At 32.7% G+C, this 21,142-nt stretch overlaps 1 protein-coding gene across 1 annotated transcript in view; it reads left to right on the forward strand.

Moving 5' to 3' along the window:
- Positions 1-21,142, forward strand: part of LOC123691502 — a 45,750-nt gene that overhangs the window by 13,590 nt on the left and 11,018 nt on the right. The window contains exons 2-7 of the mRNA XM_045635924.1: positions 5,709-5,800; positions 9,147-9,234; positions 11,459-11,509; positions 18,779-18,900; positions 19,138-19,362; positions 19,757-19,909. Of these exons, the coding sequence (XP_045491880.1) occupies positions 5,733-5,800; positions 9,147-9,234; positions 11,459-11,509; positions 18,779-18,900; positions 19,138-19,362; positions 19,757-19,909 (707 nt within the window). The 5' untranslated portion in view covers positions 5,709-5,732. The remainder of the gene's footprint in view (positions 1-5,708; positions 5,801-9,146; positions 9,235-11,458; positions 11,510-18,778; positions 18,901-19,137; positions 19,363-19,756; positions 19,910-21,142) is intronic.

Here is a 21,142-nt window from a genome sequence, read left to right on the forward strand (position 1 = left end):
TTCAATAATTTTCAAATTAAATTGATTTATGAGATTTGTGTGCGTACTAGCTACAAAATCAATTTCCAACGGTTAGTTTGTTAATTGCTTTTTATGTAAAAAATAACTGCTTTTCTCCTTATTTGGTTTCATATATTTTACCAAGACATATTCGTCACAAACAATTTATCTTTAAAAATATGTATTTATATATTTTATTGTAAAAATTTCGACCACTGGGCTATAAGTTTGAATGAATTTATGCATCGTTTGTGACTAATAAATAATTAATTAGAGAGCCACATTTCTGCGCGTCTATGAGACTGCATACATTTTACTGATTTCAATAGGATATACCTATGCAGGCGTTTTGTTTATAATGTAAGAAGGTGCAATGTTATATCTTATCTTATATATAATATATATATAAATCTCGTGTCACAATGTTTGTCCTCAATGGACTCCTAAACCATTTAACCGATTATAATAAAATTCGCACACCATGTGCAGTTCGATTCAACTTGAGAGATAGGATAGTTTAAATCTCAAATCGTTTTAGAAAAAGCGGGCGAAGCCGCGGGCGGTAAGCTAGTTGTTAAATATATTATTAATATGTTAAAATGTGTATTGGTTCGATGTTATTCCATGAAATATTTTCCGTTTAAAATAATCGTTTGTTAGTTTGAAAAGCCCCAAAGGCGATGTCGGTTCATGGTTTTACGAGAAAGAATAAAAAAATCAGTGTGGCTTGAGACCGGTTCGTGCACGCCTTGCTATCAGAATTTTGATACCAATCCTCATCGGAACAATTCCAAAGCACATTCGCAGAAATAAGTTATGAAATTTCAATTTCATCATCAACTCTAAACTCTAATTTTAACATCCCAAATATTTATGTAAGTAGTATATATCTGTCAACTGTGTATTTATGGAATGTTAACTATGTAATTTAAGCCGTGGCATGTCAAAACTGACCTCAAGTTGGGTACAACTTGCAAGATTTATACTGAATGTCAAAAGTGTGTTTAGAAATGGTTTTCGATGTATGTATGACATATACAAGAACATAAACTTAATTATATCACTTTTGATGCAATAAAAATATTAGATCTCAATCTGAATGTAAGTAAGTATATAATTATTCACTATTCAGATACACTTTTTACGCGTTTACTACGCGTTTTGGCACACGTTGATTTATAATGATTAATGGAATTCGATCTGATACGTTTCATGGAGTGTGAAGTGTGAATATTTTTTTTTAATCTGTGGTGTCGAATCTTAAAGGTTAACTATGTATATATTTTTTGTAATGATACATGGTAACGTGTCAACGTATATTTTATTACCTTCTTCATGCGATGAGACTGCACCTGCGATGGATTACTAAAAATAGAGAAAGTAGCATGGAATTAAAAAAAAAATATTTAAATAAGGGTTTGAAGGGTAATAGGAAAATGTTATCATGATTGCACGGTTCAAAGGATACACATAGGTATATATATCATATTATTTTAACGGAAATTGAGGTTTGGACACAAATTTATGGATTCATTGTGTAGCAAGATTTATACAAGTGTGAGAAACTTATTTGGACATTACTTAACGTGTTTTATTGTCGCGCGATGTTTGGTGAGAACCGTTTTGTTATTGGCTCCAAGATTCGACACAATTCAATATTTACTGTATTTAAATATTATTTTAAAATATATAGTCTGTGTTAATTTTAAACAGGAATATGTGTTTATCTAAACGTTGTTAAAGCAACGACTGAATTAGTCCGCTATTTAAATTAAAGTACTTAACGATAACATAGTTGTCGTTTCTTTAAAAATATACTGTTTTTAATCTGCCTTTGACTACTAATAAGCTTGAATGTATGATACCGGTTGGTAAATTTATTACTTCGTATTTATTGTCGAATATTTTCTCGATATTTTTAAGATAATTAATCTATTACTTTCTGTGGATAGACATACTCATAATATACTTCTTACTTTTCACGTTGCACATAGATATACCTATTCTAGAGCTCTACATTTTTCCAGAAAAATCGAAAGAGCAATTAGCATACATTAATTTGCAATTTATGTTCGTTGTAAGTACTTGTACCTAAATGTTCTACGTTACAAAATTAAACATAATTTGTTTATAGATAAAGTTTATTTACGCTTGAACAACGTACCTAATTGTGTGACAACCATGCTTTTATAATTAGAAACACTAATGTTAGAGAGTGATGTAAGAAAGTCAGTGGGGCTAAATGTGAAAATTATAACAGACTAGCTTCCGCCCACGACTTTGTACGTGCATCCCCGTTTTTCCCCGTTCCCGCAAGAATTTCGGGAAATCCTTTCTTAGGGGACGCCTACGTTATGACATCTACCTGCATGCCAAATTTCAGCCCGATACGCCCAGTGGTTTGGGCTGTGCGTTGATAGATCACTATATCAGTCACCTTTGAGTTTTATATATATATATAGATAAAGGCTGTCTCTGTTATAATTATACAAGAATATTACAGGGAAAATATCGAATTAATTATTATTTCGTGAATATGAGTCAGATGTGACCTTAATTTAGTTTTATTTCTCTAGCTTATTTTTTTTTAATTTAAGCTATATCCAATAACGACGCGTTAAAACGCCCGTACTCCACCGGCCTTATATTTCCACATCTCAAGATAACACTATGTTCTTATTGTTCTGTGATAACACTTTATAGATGCGTCCGCAAGTAACGCTGGGTGATTAGTTTATCTAGCCGGAAAGACTGCGTCATCTGCGCAACGTACCCTTCTTTAGAAATATATCGTCAAATGATGACTGTGATAACGTACATGTCGACACTAATTATGACGTTTTGTATCTTTCTTTGGACGTTTATAGGTTACTTATTACGGGAAAGTTAATCGCAATAATGCAAATATTATAGTAGAGCCATTTTAATAGGCAACATTCTCTTATGTTTGGTGGTCCTTATATATTTGAGTTTTTGTTACCTATCCTTTTTGCGAATTAAAACATTTAAGAAATAATACTCATTATCACTACATAGGTAGTATACCTAAAACAAAGTCGCTTTCTCTGTCTCTATGTCCCTTTGTATGCTTAAATCTTTAAAACTACGCTACGGATTTTGATGCGGTTTTTTTTTAATAGATAGAGTGATTCAAGAGGAAGGTTTTAGTATATAATTTCTTAGGTTTAGACAAAGCGAGCGAAGCCGCGGGTGGTAAGCTAGTAAATTATAAATCATTCAACAATGTTGCAAATAGAACCATCAATAGAAAATAATAAAATATGAAACCTAAAACTAATAAGTATAATTTATACTTACTTAAAATCTCTCAGCAGATAAAACTCACAATTCCGTGTCATTAAGTTAATACCCATGAACTTCTAAAATTTTATGAAGGAAATACCGTTAGAATGGGAAAGGGAAAAAGGATTTAAGCTTCAGAAATTGTGTCGTCATTTTACTTATAATTGTCGTTTCTTGATTTATAAATATTAACCTATGTTATGTTATTATAAGATTATTTTAAACCTGCTTAATAATAGGTAGTAATAAGTAGTGAACTTTATAAATCACACATCCTAAGCTTTTTGTTTTGCTCTACATCATTGCTGTGAGATAAAATGTATAATGTATACCTAAGCTGGTGATTTAAATAGCAATAAAACCAGCACATTATGATATTTAACATTTATTTATTAGATATAAAATGATATAAATACTTGAAAGTGAATAGACATGCTGACTCTAGGTCACCATAGCCATTTATAGACCGTATCGACACTTCATTAAGAGGTATGCGGTCAAGCACGAGCTCCTAATGCGTTTTATCTCAATTTTCTCGCACAATTTCTTTTTAATTTAATCTCTAATAAGATAAAATTGCAAATAAATTATGCACCAATATTTAGTTAAGTAATAAATATTTTTTAACAAATTACATTATTTAAAAGATACGCCTTTGTTTTTGGGAACGTCAGTTAAAAACTAAACTGAATTTCTAAATGCCTTCATAAATTTTGAAGTTACGGTGAAATAAATTCGTATGTACATACCTCGATGAGCTTATAAACCTACATGCATAGAAATTAATACATTACTGAAGGAATCTTTAATCAGTATCGTACAATGTCTATTTACACATACTCTTCTGTGAAGCTGAAAGTTGGCTGTACATAAATAGAATATTTCCTACCGTTAAATAAATTCCAACTACCATAATCGGGCGAGAGCTTTCATAGTTTATCAGATAAACACCGCATGTGACGCCGGGGCTATTATATGTAAATCTGGCGTTGGGAATACGAAGATTATTGCGATAGCAGATTTATAAATGTATAGCATTACTTACATTTTAGTTCATAGTTGAGTGGTAGTACGTGGATCCTGGACGTAGCAATAATATGTGAAAATATCAGCCCTGATTGCTGACCAGGGTTGAAACAATGTAGTTGCACAATGTAGGAATTTCATGTAGATACCTACTTATATGGTATTGAATATTGAATGAATGAGGCTAAATAAATCACATTTTTTTAGTCGACCTAGTAATTTTAAAACTGAAAGGAATAAAACCTAACATATAGAGGTCATATTTTATCTTGGTAAAAAAATAAATTTGGCAAATTGGCGAATTACAATATACAATTCGCATCAAATTTGAATACATCGGAAGGCTGCATTTGTGCAATCCTCCAATAGTTCCCATGACGCTGAGTCACTCACGTAATGCAGTAATTATAATGTTTAAGCGATTGCCACGGGTGTTGTGCAAACCGCGTATCTGCCAACATTCTGCCAACCGATTGAGCAAAGATGTGTAATTGCGCTAACGGTTAACAAAAGATCGTTTGATGTCTTTAAAGTGATTTGTAATGGAATTGTTTTCATTTTTATTACTACCTGAATTACCTATTGAGTTATTTATAGATATTGTTGAACTTCTGGTTTAAACAATTATATTTTGCATAATTATTACCAACAGCATATCTATACATATAATAAATCTGTAGAAGGGTCAATTCTGTACATTGAAAATATTGAAAAAATAACTAGCAGGGGGTGTTACTGGATCGATACCAAACCCAAATATGTGATTAAAAAAATTTTTGTCTGTCTGTCTGTCTGTCTGTCTGTATGTGAAGACATCACGTGAAAACTACCGGTTCGATTTCGATGAAACTTGGTATAATTATACCTTATTATCCTGGGCTTAGGATACTTTTTATCCTGGAAAAATACGTAGAAAAAAAATTAATCTCAATTTTTCAGTTATCCATAGACGTTGTTCTGTAGTAGGTACCGCGAACACACGTTGCGTATTATTATAGACCTAGCCGTATTTGGGTCCAATAGATATTTATAAGATGTCACTGTCCGAGTTACTCAAATTGGAGAAATAAACCATCCACGCAAAGACCGACATTCGCGCGGACGGAGTCGCGGGCGGAAGCTAGTATTAAATATACACTATTCAGAAATAAAAATGGGTTTAATTATTGGTTTTATAAAATTAATACGATACATTTCTAAGAAAAACATATGAAACCAATTTAAAGTTTTGTCTCCTGAATAAAACAGCAATTCGCAAAAGATGAACATGAACTTACTGGGAAAACTTTTTGTGTGCATACTGTATCTATAAATTTAATAATCAATATAGGTGAATATGTGTCAAGCGTTAAAAATTTGTAATATAAGGCTTTTTTCAGGTCTTATGAACAATCACCGTGGCCATGTCGGCGGTGATGAGCACGCTCTCGATGATCAGTGGCGGCCGCCGGGCTCATAGGAAACTTGCAAGGTATAGTTATTTATTGAACCAAATATGTAACATAGATCTGATCACCACTTCTCGAAATAGTATGCTTGAATGGTTTGTATAAGAGTTTTACGAATGAATGCAATGCAGAGTATAAATAAAAGGTTTCTTCAAGTTATTTCGCTTATTGAGTAGGTAGATATAAAATATAACACTGCAGGAAACATAATGTGACTCTACATGTTATTTACTTTATGAAATGCTTGTGTAGGTGTAAATTTTACATACGTGTTCATTTGGGCATTAAGGTAAACCAGCCCCTGTAGTCTGTACAAATTAGTCGGTAATTACCGATAACTTATTTATAGACCCGTCTTCAGCAATGAAAATGATGTCGCTTAATACCTCTCCCCAATTTGATGGAAGCATACAATGGATACATATTTGTTTATAATTTTTATTCTTCACAAAACTTTTCTTTATGCGTCAAAATATTTATATAATAATAGCCTTGTAGCAATGCATTTTTATCTAAATTAATAACATCATTATTTCAATTCCGTAGATATATGAAAAATAAATAAAATATAGATTTCATGGATTTGGAAAATCATTTCTTTGCAACACATTCGAATATTGTCAAAACAAATTATTCTTTGACATTGTCAATCGTTATGATACTGACGTTTGATCTCGACAAGATCTCGAAGGCCCTTCTCCCATTACGCTACCGGTATCCTACACGTCCGCGACTAGTATAGGTGGTCGTTTTTGCGTCGCGTTTCGCGCGTATCTCTTCGGAAGAAAGATAAAAAATTCTTATCATCATGTTGTAGTTCTCGTGCGGCTATAAAAACTCTACAATTTACTTATGTTTCTTTCAATATATGGATGAATCCAGTACATCCTACTTTTACATCGTCACTGGAATCGCTCGACATAGCGTCCGTCTACAAAAACGAGGCACAATAATGATGAATTTAGTCATTTTTCAGTCGCTTAATATGCGAGCATCGGGCAGCGAGCAAATATCTAACTAGTATTCTACTCGAGTATCGTATTCTAGAAGTATCGAAATGGGAGAAGGGCCTTACGGTTTGTGTGGATTTGTAGATACGGTTGATAATATCGGAAACATTATATATTATTATAATTTTATAATAAATAGAAGATATTTCACACTTCCGATGCTATATTATGATTTAACGCAATATTTTTTTCTCTTATTTAATGTTATTGCAATTAAAATAAAATAAACAAATAATGTTTTATTTTTAAGATGGTTTCAAAATCTTATTGAAAATGTTAAGAAGCCTCTTATATTATATTAAATAAATATTAAAATAGTGTACTGCTGTCTGCATTTATTCAGCCTAAATTATTGCATTCATATTCGATTAATTTCTTTTTTAACTTCTAGGATAATAAAATTATACAGATGAATACAAATAAAATACAACGATCCAATTACGAAATAAATTTATTAGAAAATTTTAATTTAACAGTTTATAATAGCGTAGTTGAAAATTTGGCTCAAAACCATCATCCCTCACCAACATAATAATTCTAGTAACTTGTTCATCTGTAAAATATAAAATTTATAGATAAATATTTATATTTAACACATAAATAATATTAACCGTGAACCGCTAAATCAATTGCATTGCATCCTTTGCTTATTAACTGTAATAAAATATACTATGATGCACATAATATAATATAATAATACAAGCTAAAAATACAAGTGATACAAATTATCCGTTCCGTCCTTAGTTTTAGTTCCGTCAGTTTCTATGATGTCTTAAAGATTTCTCAAAAGGATTCGAATTGAGAGCTTTTGGAGCCCTATCTTGTAGAGCTTTTGGAGTCTTTTGATTAGAATTTTATTGCACTTCACAAATAACAAAATATTACTAAACTAAAACTAATAGCTTTAACTATATAAAAACATAACGCAGATTGATATTTTCTTAGGATATTTGTTATCCAATAGATTTATAGGACTTTTAAGAACATAATTAAAAATTATCCTCTTGAAAACACACAATTTATATTTATTTTGATAGAAATATTATTTTCATGATTGATGATTGATGTCAAATGTCAAAAAAGTAAATAAAGAGGTTGCCATACATGGAATTTTGGATTCCATGAATATGTAATTAATAGAACATTAATTAAACGATTGATATAAAAAATATCGAATTTGATTAAAATTAAATTAACTGCCATGTTTTTTTGTGCATAAAATTTGCTTTTTTTATATGCAATTGCAATTGTAATAATGCGAAAATTAATATAACTAATTTTAATTTACTATCTATTCCCTAAAACTAAGCTAAATTTCTTGGAAAAAGAACACTAAATTTTTTAGGTCTATACTATAGTTACTGATTGGTTACTGATAATCGTTAGTTACCGACCGATTTCGGTCGATATCGATGTCGATTAGTGTCGAGACTACGCCTAAAATTCAATTCTATTGATAATGAAGTACTTACGTTTTAGTGTAGAAGGTAAACGAGCATGTAGCGTGTTAATTTTATCGTATCTCACCCACAGTAACATGTTCTAATGCCCACCCTGAAAGTCAAAGTAGTAAAGCGTATTCTAATGTAGAGGCAAAAAACAGAGAAACGTAAAGTGAATATCATATTTTGCTCTACACCTAAATATAGAGTTGTAGAGTCGATTAGAGACGTATTTTTTATTATTCAACTAAAATATACGTCAACGTTAACTTGAAACCGACATTTTGATAAATATTTTACAAATTATACAGACTATATAATATGTATACCTATCTACCTCAGATTAATCTATTCCCTATTCTGAGATAAAATTAATGGAAACAAATAACGTTCTCTAATCTGTCCATTCATGCAATATTTATATCTAAAATAAAACTTTAAAATCGTGCGTCTTCCTCTGACGCAAGCACGATTCACAATAACGCTAAATCTATTGGAAATAGTGTGCCCATAATGCCCGGTGCATGCGTCTGCGCATCATTAATTTTATTGCATGCTCTAGACGCAAGATGAATTGAAAGTTGGCACCGAGATGCGAGCATATGCATGACGGACGGCGTTGCTTGTATTTTATTGACCTACTCGTATAAATGTTATGTACATGCCTCGAATATGCGTGTCTGGAATAATTATGATGATCATCTCAAAGCCTATTTAACTTTACTACAATTTGCTATTTCAATTCAGACGTATTTTATCGTTTTTCTTAATTATGGTTGTGTATTCATATTATTATTAAATTCCTCGAGCGTATTTTATTGCGTATGAGCATTATTCATTTTCTATCACAAATATTCACACTCAAAAATATAATTTTAGAACTTATTCTGTCATTTCAAATACTGAAATTGTTCCAGCAGCCGCAAATCGGGGCAGTACTCCGACGTCGGCGAGGACCGCACGCGCCACCATGACCTCAGCAAGCAGCAGCGATCTGCCTCTATGGTAAATATCTCTGTAGTATAGGTATAAAACTGTATTAATATGTATATGCAAATTAAACAAAAAGTTATATGTACGGAAATATCCAAACGAAACATCCAAATAAAATTGAATATTACAATGTAACATTTTAGTGTTTTTATGTTTCTGTTGGCGTAAAACCGTTACGCTGTATCAAAGGCGTATCCTTTACGCATATTTAATTTACTAGTTTTTTCTTGAGAGGCGAGTACTTATGAGTCATCTTTGCTCTTTGGAGCGAAAGAATTTCTTTAGGTACGTGAGTATTTGACCCTTCTTTGCCCTGTATGATTTGGCTTTTAAAATAATGTTAATAAGCCAATAGATCAACTAAGATTAACTCAAGCTTATCAGGCAAGGGTGTCTCTACAAAGTTTAACTGAAGCTCATTTGAGAGAGCCAAATAATATAAATGACAAGCTGTACCGCGCAATTTCAACGGGCAAATCCAAGTATTTTGTATACTTAGGTCATGTGATATTCTTATGTATAGAACTGTAAAGTTTCTTCCAGTAGATTTTTCATGAAAGAGTTCCAAACATTCATACATACATCCTCACAAACGTTCGCATTTAAGTAGTTGAATTTATTGTAATACACTGCGGTAACAGCCCTATTTCTAATGACTGGAACATACCAGCAATAGTCGCGGGGTAATTAAAGAAAAGTAAAATTCTGTGTAATCCCAGTCGACCGCCGAGTACGGTCATGCAATTACAATACTTCCTCGTTTCACTCGCGTTCCTGCGCACAAAAAATCTAATTTCAATTAGAATGCCTATTTCTTGTTTAGAAAATAAAAATTAAGAAGATTACTTCTGAGAACTGATTTTTTAAAGTTTATGTTGTTCGTATTCATTCGCATTGTTGATGTGTTATTGATAGAATGGATTTCTGTTTAAAATTTAACTTTTTAGGTCATTTTACCACAAAAAGTAAATTATAAAAAATCCTAAAGGTTATTTATAGAGTTTTAAAAAAAAATATTCAAATGTTTTATGTTTATATGATTAACTTATTGCTTTGTATCAGGCGATTTTAATTATTCCCATTTATAATATTATCTACCATTTAAGCGCGTTGTATAAATCAACATGTTCAGATAAAAAAATAAAAAACACATTCCAATAATTAACTGAATACAAAATATTATCACTTACGGGGAATCGAAAAAGCTTCTCATGTAAGTAAGTAGGTATATATTATACTAGCTGTTTCCCGCGGTTTCACTCGCATTGCTCCGCTCCTGTTGGTCTTAGCGTGATGATATATAGCCTATAGCCTTCCTCGATAAATGGGCTATCTAACACCGAAAGAATTTTTCAAATCGGCCCCGTAGTTCCTGAACTTAGCGCGTTCAAACAAACAAACAAACAAACAAACAATCAAACAAACAAACAAACTCTTCAGCTTTATAATATTAGTATAGATTTATACCTACCTATTTTTATGATAAAACACAATTTTAAAGATACGTATATTTTAGTGAATTTAATATTATATTTATTGTGAAACTTTATAACTACTTCAAGGTTAAAGGGTTTTTGGTAATGTTCTTGTTTTATTGTGTTACTAGCAGTCCGCCCCGGCTTCGCCCGTGGTACATATTTACGTTTTCTCTACATAAGAACCATCCTCGTACTTTAAGGAATATAATAAAAAAATTGGTTGTCTGTAAAGTCGGTTCACTGACGATAGTTGAACGTGACAACGTCTTAAGGCCGATTGTGCTTCTTTGTCGCTCGTTCCGCGCTCTCGCTTGCACTTCAAGCCTTACATGGAACGCCTCAGAGCGAGGTAACGCCGCATGAGTCATGTTTTTTCGTGCGTGCAGCCGGCTCTATCGAATTATAAGACGTTGTCACGTCAAAAAAGAATTAACGAAATCGGATCAGCCGTTCTCAAGTTATGCGCTTACCAACACATTTTGGGATTCATTATTATATTATAGATTATGTTGCTTTTTTTCACAAAAGAGCAATTAATAATTTTCAATAAAGATGTACTCCAAATCTAATGAAGTCATTTGATATTCTCATTTTTTGTCTAAGCTCACTTTCACATAAAAACATATTGGAACGCTCATTAAAAACACATTTTATATTCAAGCATGAGCTTTGTGGCGATCGCCGAAACGTTCACAAAGCACAGAGGCCTGTACTCAAACATTAATTAACATTACAATTAAGAGGTCTGTTTGTTGCAGCAAACGCTGGAGACGGGAGGGGTCGTTAACCTGGAGAATCTGGAAGCCAAGGTAAAGTGCATCTTTAACAACATAACTTAAGCCTGTCTACTAAAAAGTTCTTACAAATAGTCCCTAATAACACATCGTTCGTGGAAAGTGTTGGAATTTTTTGTTTGTGTAAATTATTAATGAATTATAATTAAAATTAAATTAAATTAATTAATTCGAGTTTAAGTGACCTAAAAGTTTTAACAATTGAATTGTACAAAAAATTGATGCTTCTTCATTAGCAACATAATTATTATATGATCTTGTTGTATATTTTTAATTAAAATTAAATTAATACATTTTAATCTAACCTGAGAGATAGATAAAGTCGGCACAATTCTTCAGGTAACTGTGGGTGATATTATCTATGCGTTTTAATTGTTTATTCCGTATTCCCTGGCACATCGAGACTAATTGTGTGTCAAGATAAATGTTGTTCTCATACTGTTTATCATCATAGAGATTAAGTTAATCGGCAACGGGATTGAAATGCTTTAAATATACTGTATACTGTTAGGTACATGGTTGAATTAATTGCTGGCATTACCTCGTAAAGTAGGTTACCAATTAAACATTTATAGATACCCTTGAAAATCGTTTATAAATCATATCTAACTTTATTATTCATAATTAAACATTATAATGTAAATGTTGTTTTTGTGCGACCAAAATTATAATTATAGCGCGTTGAATAAAGTTATTATTTATATTATACGATTTTGTTTTTAGATAGATGTTATATATAAGTACTTACCCATTTTTACGGTATAGTTTATGATAAGTTATCGATTCAGATTTAACTTTTAAATACACGTTTACATAATATTTAGTTCCTTTGTAATAGTTTTAAGTTGTGAAGGCAAATAAATTAACTTTTATTAATTATTTATTATTAACTTTTAATAAGCCAAACTTTCCTGTAAGTTCAATACCAACGCATGATTCATTAACCATAGAAGTTAGTGAATGAAAGATTGAAAGGTTAATCGATAACCACTAATTAGTGACATCACTATGAGTGGCATAACAATCGGCTGAGATACGATCTGATGGACGCGTGCGTCACGTGTCGTGACTCCCTGACGTGACGTGCCGTACGGTTTCTGTTTCGCATGAGGTTCCAATTAAAATAATTACACGCAATCAAAGTTCAAAGGGCCGATCTTTCTGGATATATTGTAGCGTTATTTACGTTTCTACCGAATAAATTTTATCGATTATTCACTCAACTAGACGTTGAATCGTCATATGGCAGATCGGAAAGCAGTAATATATCTTATTTCGCCATTTGATTTTTTCTAGTATTACCTATATTATATTCTGTGATACATAGTACATACGTTCACACATAATTTGCTTCAAATAAAGGTAGACAAGTTGCAACTCGGTTTGATTTCATTTGATTTAATTAATGCGAACTAATAAGGTTTGATTGATATATTCCAGTGAGTCAATATGGTTTCATGAGAATGTTGTCTTACTCTCAGTAATAATCGATAATTTATGTGTTTACAGTTTACTATTACAAATCAGGTACAAATATATACAGAAGATTTTAGGTGTAATCTATACATATAATAAATATGTAGAAGGGTCAATTCTGTACATTGAAAATATTGAAAAAATAAATAGCAGGGGGTGTTACTGGATCGATACCAAACCCAAATATGGAATTAAAAAAATTTTTGTCTGTCTGTCTGTCTGTCTGTCTGTCTGTCTGTCTGTATGTGAAGGCATCACGTGAAAACTAGCGGTTCGATTTCGATGAAACTTGGTATAATTATACCTTATTATCCTGGGCGTAAAATAGGATACTTTTTATCCTGGAAAAATACGTAGAAAAAAATTAATCTTAATTTTTCAGTTTTATCCATAGACGTTGTTCCGTAGAACCGCGAACACACGTTGCGTATTATTATAGGCCTAGCCGTATTTGGGAATTGGGTCCAATAGATATTTATAAGATGTTATTGACAGAGGTACTCAAAATGGAGAAATAACCATCCACGCGAAGACCGACATCCGCGCGGACGGAGTCGCGGGCGGAAGCTAGTATTAAATAAGATGAGTCGATATACATTATTACGAAATAATAAAGGAACCATAACAATTTTAAACTAGAGAACCTAAGTAGGTATCTAAAATAATACTGTAACAATCAATAGGTATGTCTCTTATGTATTTTATTACTTTTATTCTTATATATTTTATACGTTAAACATAGAGACGTATATCATATCTACATTACATTGTACTTGATCTGGAGTTAATTCATATGCATTGAAAACGATCACCAGTTTCACATTCCTAGAACGTTTTCTTTATTGGCAGTTGTCAGAAGCACATTATCAACATTATTAAACTATACGTTTATAATTACGAGATGGCTCTCGATTTTTTGCACTTAAATAACAATCGTAAATAACGAGATAATCAGGAATTAAATTACAAATTGCCATAAATGTGATTTCAAAGCAACGTCCGTTTGTCAATAACCATCAATACTGCTTCCATAAAAACTGTGACTTAACGATTCAATGATCGAAATGCTTAAGAATTTACGCCATATAGCTTTAATTCTGAGAAATAAAAAGGAGGAATAGCATTAGGCTGGATGGTGCGAGACCGATTGAATAAATAGTAGCGCTATGGAGAGTTTTAAAAATATGTATCTAAACACGTTTTACATTTAAGTAGGTATAAGAAGGATTAAATTAACATATCTGATATTTAGTATTGGCACCAAGTTACCTGATATTCCACAACATTTAAAGCCGTATTATTGTATGTATTTATTCTATTATTATTCTGTAATTTTAATCCTCATCATCGTATCCCCAGACCCTGAAGGTCACTTTCCAAAAGTCCTGGTATTTGCTTTTTGGAGGAGTTTAGTGGTGTGAATAATAATGTATTTAATTCGTCACAACTCATATAATATAGAACGAAGATGGTATAAATAATGAGGTGTTTACATTTGTAGCTGTGCGCACTGCGCAGAGGGCGCAGTAGGATATGCGTTGTATAATCTGGATTTAGTCTGCCTTACGATCACTAGCAGTCGCCGGGTGCGACGCAGCCTAAGTTATGCTATATTCATGGCATTACGCTCAAGTGCTGACATGTAGCACCGGGGTAGTTAATGTAATCTATGTGGCCAGGCGACATACTCGCAGGCGCATACTGCTGATGGAATCAATCGTTATCTAACGTTTGATTTGTTTATGGTTGTTGATGATTTAAAAGTATTTTCTCCGTTTGTTTAAGTGTTGCAAATTATGAAACGTAATTTATTAATGCTATTTATAGGTCATTATATAACCTAATCATAAAATTTGGCCAAAAAAGTAGGTTTTGAACTTAAGTAATGTTTTTGTATAAAAAGGAACAAAGCTTTAAAAATACGACAGGGTCCAATCACCAGATTCGAAATATTACATACTTAATATATAAAATATCATACTTTGTAAGGTTATCTGTACAGTCATGAATTAAAACTAATTTCATAAAAAATCTACTCGCAATAAACACCGACCTATAAAAGCTGCAACCTACGTGTCCACAACTGCGATAATCTTGGATTCCCGCCAATAATTATGCATAATGCATTGCGATTACACCAGCACTTGAAATCGTGTTAAATTATGATTATTTTATAATGACATATGAAAATAAAACCTACCTGCACAATGCGATCGGTGCAATAAAATAAAGTACTAGACTAAGTTATACAGCCAGCGTTAAGTAAAACACTATTATGCAATGTAGAGCTGGAGCTCTATCTAATATCTAGGTCAGAATGAAGTTATGCATATTTCCCAAAAAATTGTACTAAACTCGTAACTCTTCTTCTAAAGGTATACTAATTTGTGCAATCGATATATTCACTTCTGGGTTGTAATATTTACTACTACTAACTACTACTACTACTAAAGGAATACTATACTAAAAATCCTTATTTTTAGGTTAAAAGAAGTCTAGGTACTTGAATAAATAAATGTTTCAGTTTATTGTAAAATCTAGATGAAACCAGTTCAAACATAAAACAATTTATGCAATCGATCAGTAAAAACAAATGATTGTTTGATAAATAACGCAATTGCGGAACTATAAAAGTACAATAATTGTGGGAAAATTGAGATAAGCACATGACGTGGATGTTTCCTCGATGAATAGATACTGTCACTTGACTAAGTAGACAATTTATCTTATTGTAAAACATGTTACACAATACAGAATACAGTAAAAAGCTGTATAATGCAACAATTAGGAAATGAATTATCTTAAAAAAAGATGAGCAGCGGCGGTAGATATAGATACGATATTTTGAAGTCAAAACAAATGCAATGTGCAGCATTAAGTAAGAAACTATGAAGAATTCGAATACATAGTAATTTTATAATCTTATAATAGATCAAATTCGAAGGGAATTCTAGATTGATTTATTAAATGGTAATTAAGGTCTTAAAGACCAGTCAGCATTTTAATTCTGTACTTTTAACTTTACATATTATATTAGTATCGATTCTTGGACAGTGATGGGTAGTACAAGGGAACTAGTCAATTTATTTTAAATAATTGAATGTGTAGTGGGTGGTGCTTTGGCTTATAAATAAAATAGAGTATAGGTCCTTCCTTCAAAAGGAATTAATGTACTGATGGAGCTAAAACTATAGCATCCCTTAAGCCTAAGGAGAGCATACTGAAACTTATCAATAGGTCATAATATTTACAGTATGTTTTCATCTATTACTAACCATAGATTTATCATCAGTTAGCTGTAACTATAACTTCCAACGTTTTACACATCTCCAAGGATTCACACAACTCATTTGGATGTAAAGCGAATGAAAACAGGTTAGCTTCAAAGCACGAAAGTGCAGTCTGTTATTTAGCCAATTGAAGAAACATGCAAATTGCCGTTTGGGCGCAGGGGAGCATGTCGGGTTCGAGGTTCTACATCAAAGCGTTGTTATATTGTATTCATTCAAACGGTTAAGTTTCACCATAATGAAGTTAATCTCAAGAATTATGCTTATTTAATATTTTGTTATTTAAAGCTATAGATAATAAAAATGCAGAACTACGTTTGTTGTCTTAAAATAATAAATAGCAAAATGTCCAAGACCCAATAAAGCGTCTGTAACATCAGCGTCTGAGAAGAAGGATGTAAAGTAGTTTACATAGGAGTCGTTTAAACAAAACTCTATCTATTCCGTCTTCTACGCGTGCTATTTAATAGTCTTAAGTTCAATATCACAAGCATACACACGGAAATCTAAATATTCTATAATGTCTACTCGACGGGTCGTAGCTCGCTTCCTGGCTCCTGGCCACGCTTCGTTCCACACGACCGCTCTCATATACCCAAGAAATTTAATAATCTACGCGCTTTAAATAACAGTGAAAAATAGCCTAGCCGTTAATCTTACCAATTTTTTATAATTAACTCTCAAGGCACTTCAATTATAACATATTAGTTATTAGCTAAGTATTTATGTACCTTCGAGCAAAATACGATTTATGCTAAGGTTTTATTTAATTCGAATGTAATTAATGAACATACATGTTGTATTTAATCACATTCGATTTGTTGAATCGTTTCAATATTTATAGTATAGGGTGCTAAAGCTTACATTGATGTCACTACCTAATAGGATGCTAAGCGAAGATTTTATTCCGCTGGAAAAAGCTTCAAAGATGGAAAAGATTTAAGATTTTCGTTCGTTAATCTCAGCCGTTACAACATGTTAATGAAAACAAAACGCATGAGCTTAATTATATCTAGAGTACAATTATTATATTGTTTGTCGTTACTCTTTTGTTTCGGCAAGCTCATTTAAAATTGTATTATTCATAGAATACTTTTTTACACAAGAAATAATATCAAAGCATTCTAAATTCCTCTAACTTCAACTTTACGTTAATCTTTTTGAATAGGAAAAATTTGCATTTACTTAATATTTTATTTGTTAATTAACCTTGCGTATAACCTGAGCTTAATTTTATTTTTTATTAATATTCCTATAAGATAAATATAAAGACTATGTGGAGACCTAAAAGATCATAGAAGGTTTCAGTATTGCAATTATCATCTCCACAAAATAATTAACTTCAGCATTCAAAAGCTTCGCTGGCTATTAGCGAGCGAGTTGAGCCCACTCAAACGATTTGTCACGTCGAAGCGCCCGGTGCGAGCAATAGTAAAAACGAGATACACCGGCTCTATAAATTCATTTTAATCTATCACGATTGTCGGTTATTACGGCTAGATCGGCTGCTGTGGGTGTACACACTGTCTGCCTCGTATGTGAACTGGTATTCCACACATCGAGGGGTAAAAGCAATAAAGAAGTTAATGTATGCGAATGAACCGTATTGATGTAGATTTGAGAGAATTATGCTAAACTAAGTGCTTGTTTTATCTTAATTACACATGTTTATTAGAAAATTAGATAATTAAATGTTAATCGGTGTATTTAATGATAAAGACAATCAGTGTAACGCTTTCCTTTCTAAGGATTGTTAATAATTGGGAACGCTTGTTTTTGCGATTTGGCAAATTCTGAATTTACAGAAATTGAGTTTGAAGAAATAAGTTGTTAGAGCTGTCGTTTTCTGCGATAGGAGTTTTTTAAGTAAAAATATTGTGAATTCGAATTGATACAAAATGAAATGTACTTAGACAAAGAAATAGTTAGTTACTAACTAATATTATAAAAAAAAATAGATAACAAAAGCGCCGTAGTAGTTTTATTAGTTCTCTCTCAATGTAAAAAAAATATGATACGTACGTCGTACAGTGAGTAAAGCTCCCTTTAAACATGGTATTTTTTCTCGTCATGATCGCGTGAACGATTTAATGAGAGAAATTTAACTCCATCCATCAACTCATGATTGTGTGAAATGACGACACTCTGTTACGTGTGATGTATGTGACAGGTCTAGAGCTATCTAACTCTTTAATGGTACAACATCTTGATACCAACGGTAGTTAAATATTAAAACATTTTTAAGGCGGGTTTTAATTATTTTTATTACTTTACTATTGAATAAATTACACCATTCAATCTTAGGTCGATAAAGAACAGTTGTAATCGTATAAAATTTATCCTTCTTACTAAAAATATTTTAGCTTATAGCCGGATTAATATCTAAAATGGTTATGACCAATTATTGTTCTTTAAAATTATAGGCAATACACATAGGCTTCTAGTCTCTAACTTCTAAGTACTACCTACTTCAACTAGGTTCTGTGTATACCTTTTCTAATGTTGAGTATTTTTACAGATGGCAAGTATAGAGGTGTCGTTGGGCGCATCGAGGCGAAAAAGCGCGGGCGCGCGCGACGCGGCCCGCGAGCTTGAAGCGCTGAAAGGGGCAATCGCGGACAAGGATACCTTGATACAGAAGTATGAGCATTAGAGCTTCACCGCATGTGTTCTCTTCGCTAAACTTTTATAGCTTTTAACAAATTTTAAAGCTCACTTTCTGGAAAAAAAAATACATAAAGAATCTTTAAACCTGCAACCGACTCATAGAAATGAAATTGTATAAAATAGACCATTCAATTTATTATCTATCGTTGTTTAAGTAGGAAATGTTTATATTTGAAGCTTAGCATCGTAAATTTTTCCCATTTCCCGCAGTTTAAAGAAGCAATTAAGCGCTTCACTCAGCGCAGCGCGTTTAGCAGCTCAAGCGGCATCACCGAAACCTGGCAGAGGCTCAAGGGAGGAGAGTCCTGCAGCGTTGTCAGCAGATGAAAGGCGCGCGCTGGAAGAGCGGGCGACTGCTGTGCGCGCGGAGTTGGACACCAGGCGCGCCAACATTCAGGAATTGAGGAGGAGACTAGAGAAGACGCATGTCACAGAGTAAGGACCATAAACAATATAAACTTTTTTTGCGCTACATGAGCACTGTAATCGTCGTAAAGACGGTTGTGCTATTTTGGAGCTATTAAAATTATTAAAAGTTTAGGCAGATAAGAGGCAAAAAAACTTTAAACAATAAAAAATGTGTGCGTGTAGGTACTAGTGTACACACGTAAGAAGTGAAACTTCTTTATGACCTTATTTTTCAAAAAATAATTTACTGCAACTTTACAGAAATACGTCGAATCACGCGTAGTAGGGATAAGAAAGAGGTGGCGCGTAACGGAAAAATGTTACGCGTAACGAAAAAAAGTTATACTAAATTTTTTTCCAACCCCGATAATGAAGTTTCACTTCAATAATGTTGATGATACTTAACTTTTTATATGTCCAGTAACATCGACACGCGCATCGAGCAAGCCGAGCTGCAGTACCAAGTGGGGCGGGAGGAGCTGGAGCTGCTGACGCTGGGCGAGCAGGCGCGCGCGCTGGCGCTGCTCATCGAGCAGGCGGACGCGGCGCGCCACCAGCGGCTCACCCTGTACAGGTACCTTGTGTCCACGGGGTAAGGTCTATATTCGTGCACGCCAGTTACATCACGAGGAGTCGGAGTTGATGACGCTGGACGAGCAGCACAGATATCTTGTCTCGAAAGTCTACATTTGATCAGTAATGATTTTAAATAATGGATGACTTTGAAGGGAATTTTCAAAACATGTCTTTATAATTTATTCACAATACACATGCAAATGCAACGCATAACGTTACGTTGTGGTGTTTATTTCCAAGCCAAATGCAATATAATAACAACTTCTACTCACGACCATATTCAAATACATACCTAAATGATAAGTATTATTTTGTATTATTACAACCTTCACTTCTATACGAAATAATTATCAATCGCGCAACTTACGTGAGAATCTATCAGAGTAATTATCTCACTTTTACATGAGATCGCATCTTCAGAAAACTATTAAACACGTGTAAATTGGGACAAGCGCTTAATGGCTTATTTGGTGATGTTGAGATTAATGATAACACCTTTTACAAATATCTTTATGTAATAGGCTGAGTTCATACAAATTCGTGTACACAATCATTGCAACATAGGAGGTTTATAATCAGGTATCAATCAAATAAACAGACGTAGGATAAAGGGATGAGTCAACAATGTATTAAAATTAAATTTAAAGTTTATTCGGTAAGGTACATATTTTTATGCCTGTAAAAGATTTTAATATGCATCAGGAATGAAAATCTTTTTTCTATTACCTTTAAACAATGTTTGAACTACGAAACAAGTAGAAACTATAATGTATAGCACTAATAAAATGCCTAAACGCTTAGAAAACTATTCTTTTCCAAATTCGCAATTCCCATCTTGATGAGCTTTGCACTTAAGAATTGCATTATAAATTATGCCTAGTTTACGTAAGAACTAACATATTGAATAAGTTTATCCTTTCGTGTATAAAAAGCTTAACGATAGTTTCGACACGACCCATCCATTGTGTGAGGGGTGGAGCGATTTGAAATCGTACGTTTCTATGCTAATGTTCCGGATTATCTTGAGAAAATCTCCGCGATGCAGGTCACCACATCAATAGTGGAAAGTCGAAACGTATCAATTTGTTCAGTTACAACTAACGCCGGGATTGTTCAGCATTTCCGTGGAGCTAACAATGGAACATGATTACAGGTTGTGGTAATTGCAATCATGATAAATGTATGATCTAGTTGACCCAGGTCGGGGATTTTACATTGAAATTACTAATTT

The sequence above is a fragment of the Colias croceus genome, chromosome 4 (assembly GCF_905220415.1).
Source record: "Colias croceus chromosome 4, ilColCroc2.1".
Lineage (NCBI taxonomy): Eukaryota > Metazoa > Arthropoda > Insecta > Lepidoptera > Pieridae > Colias > Colias croceus.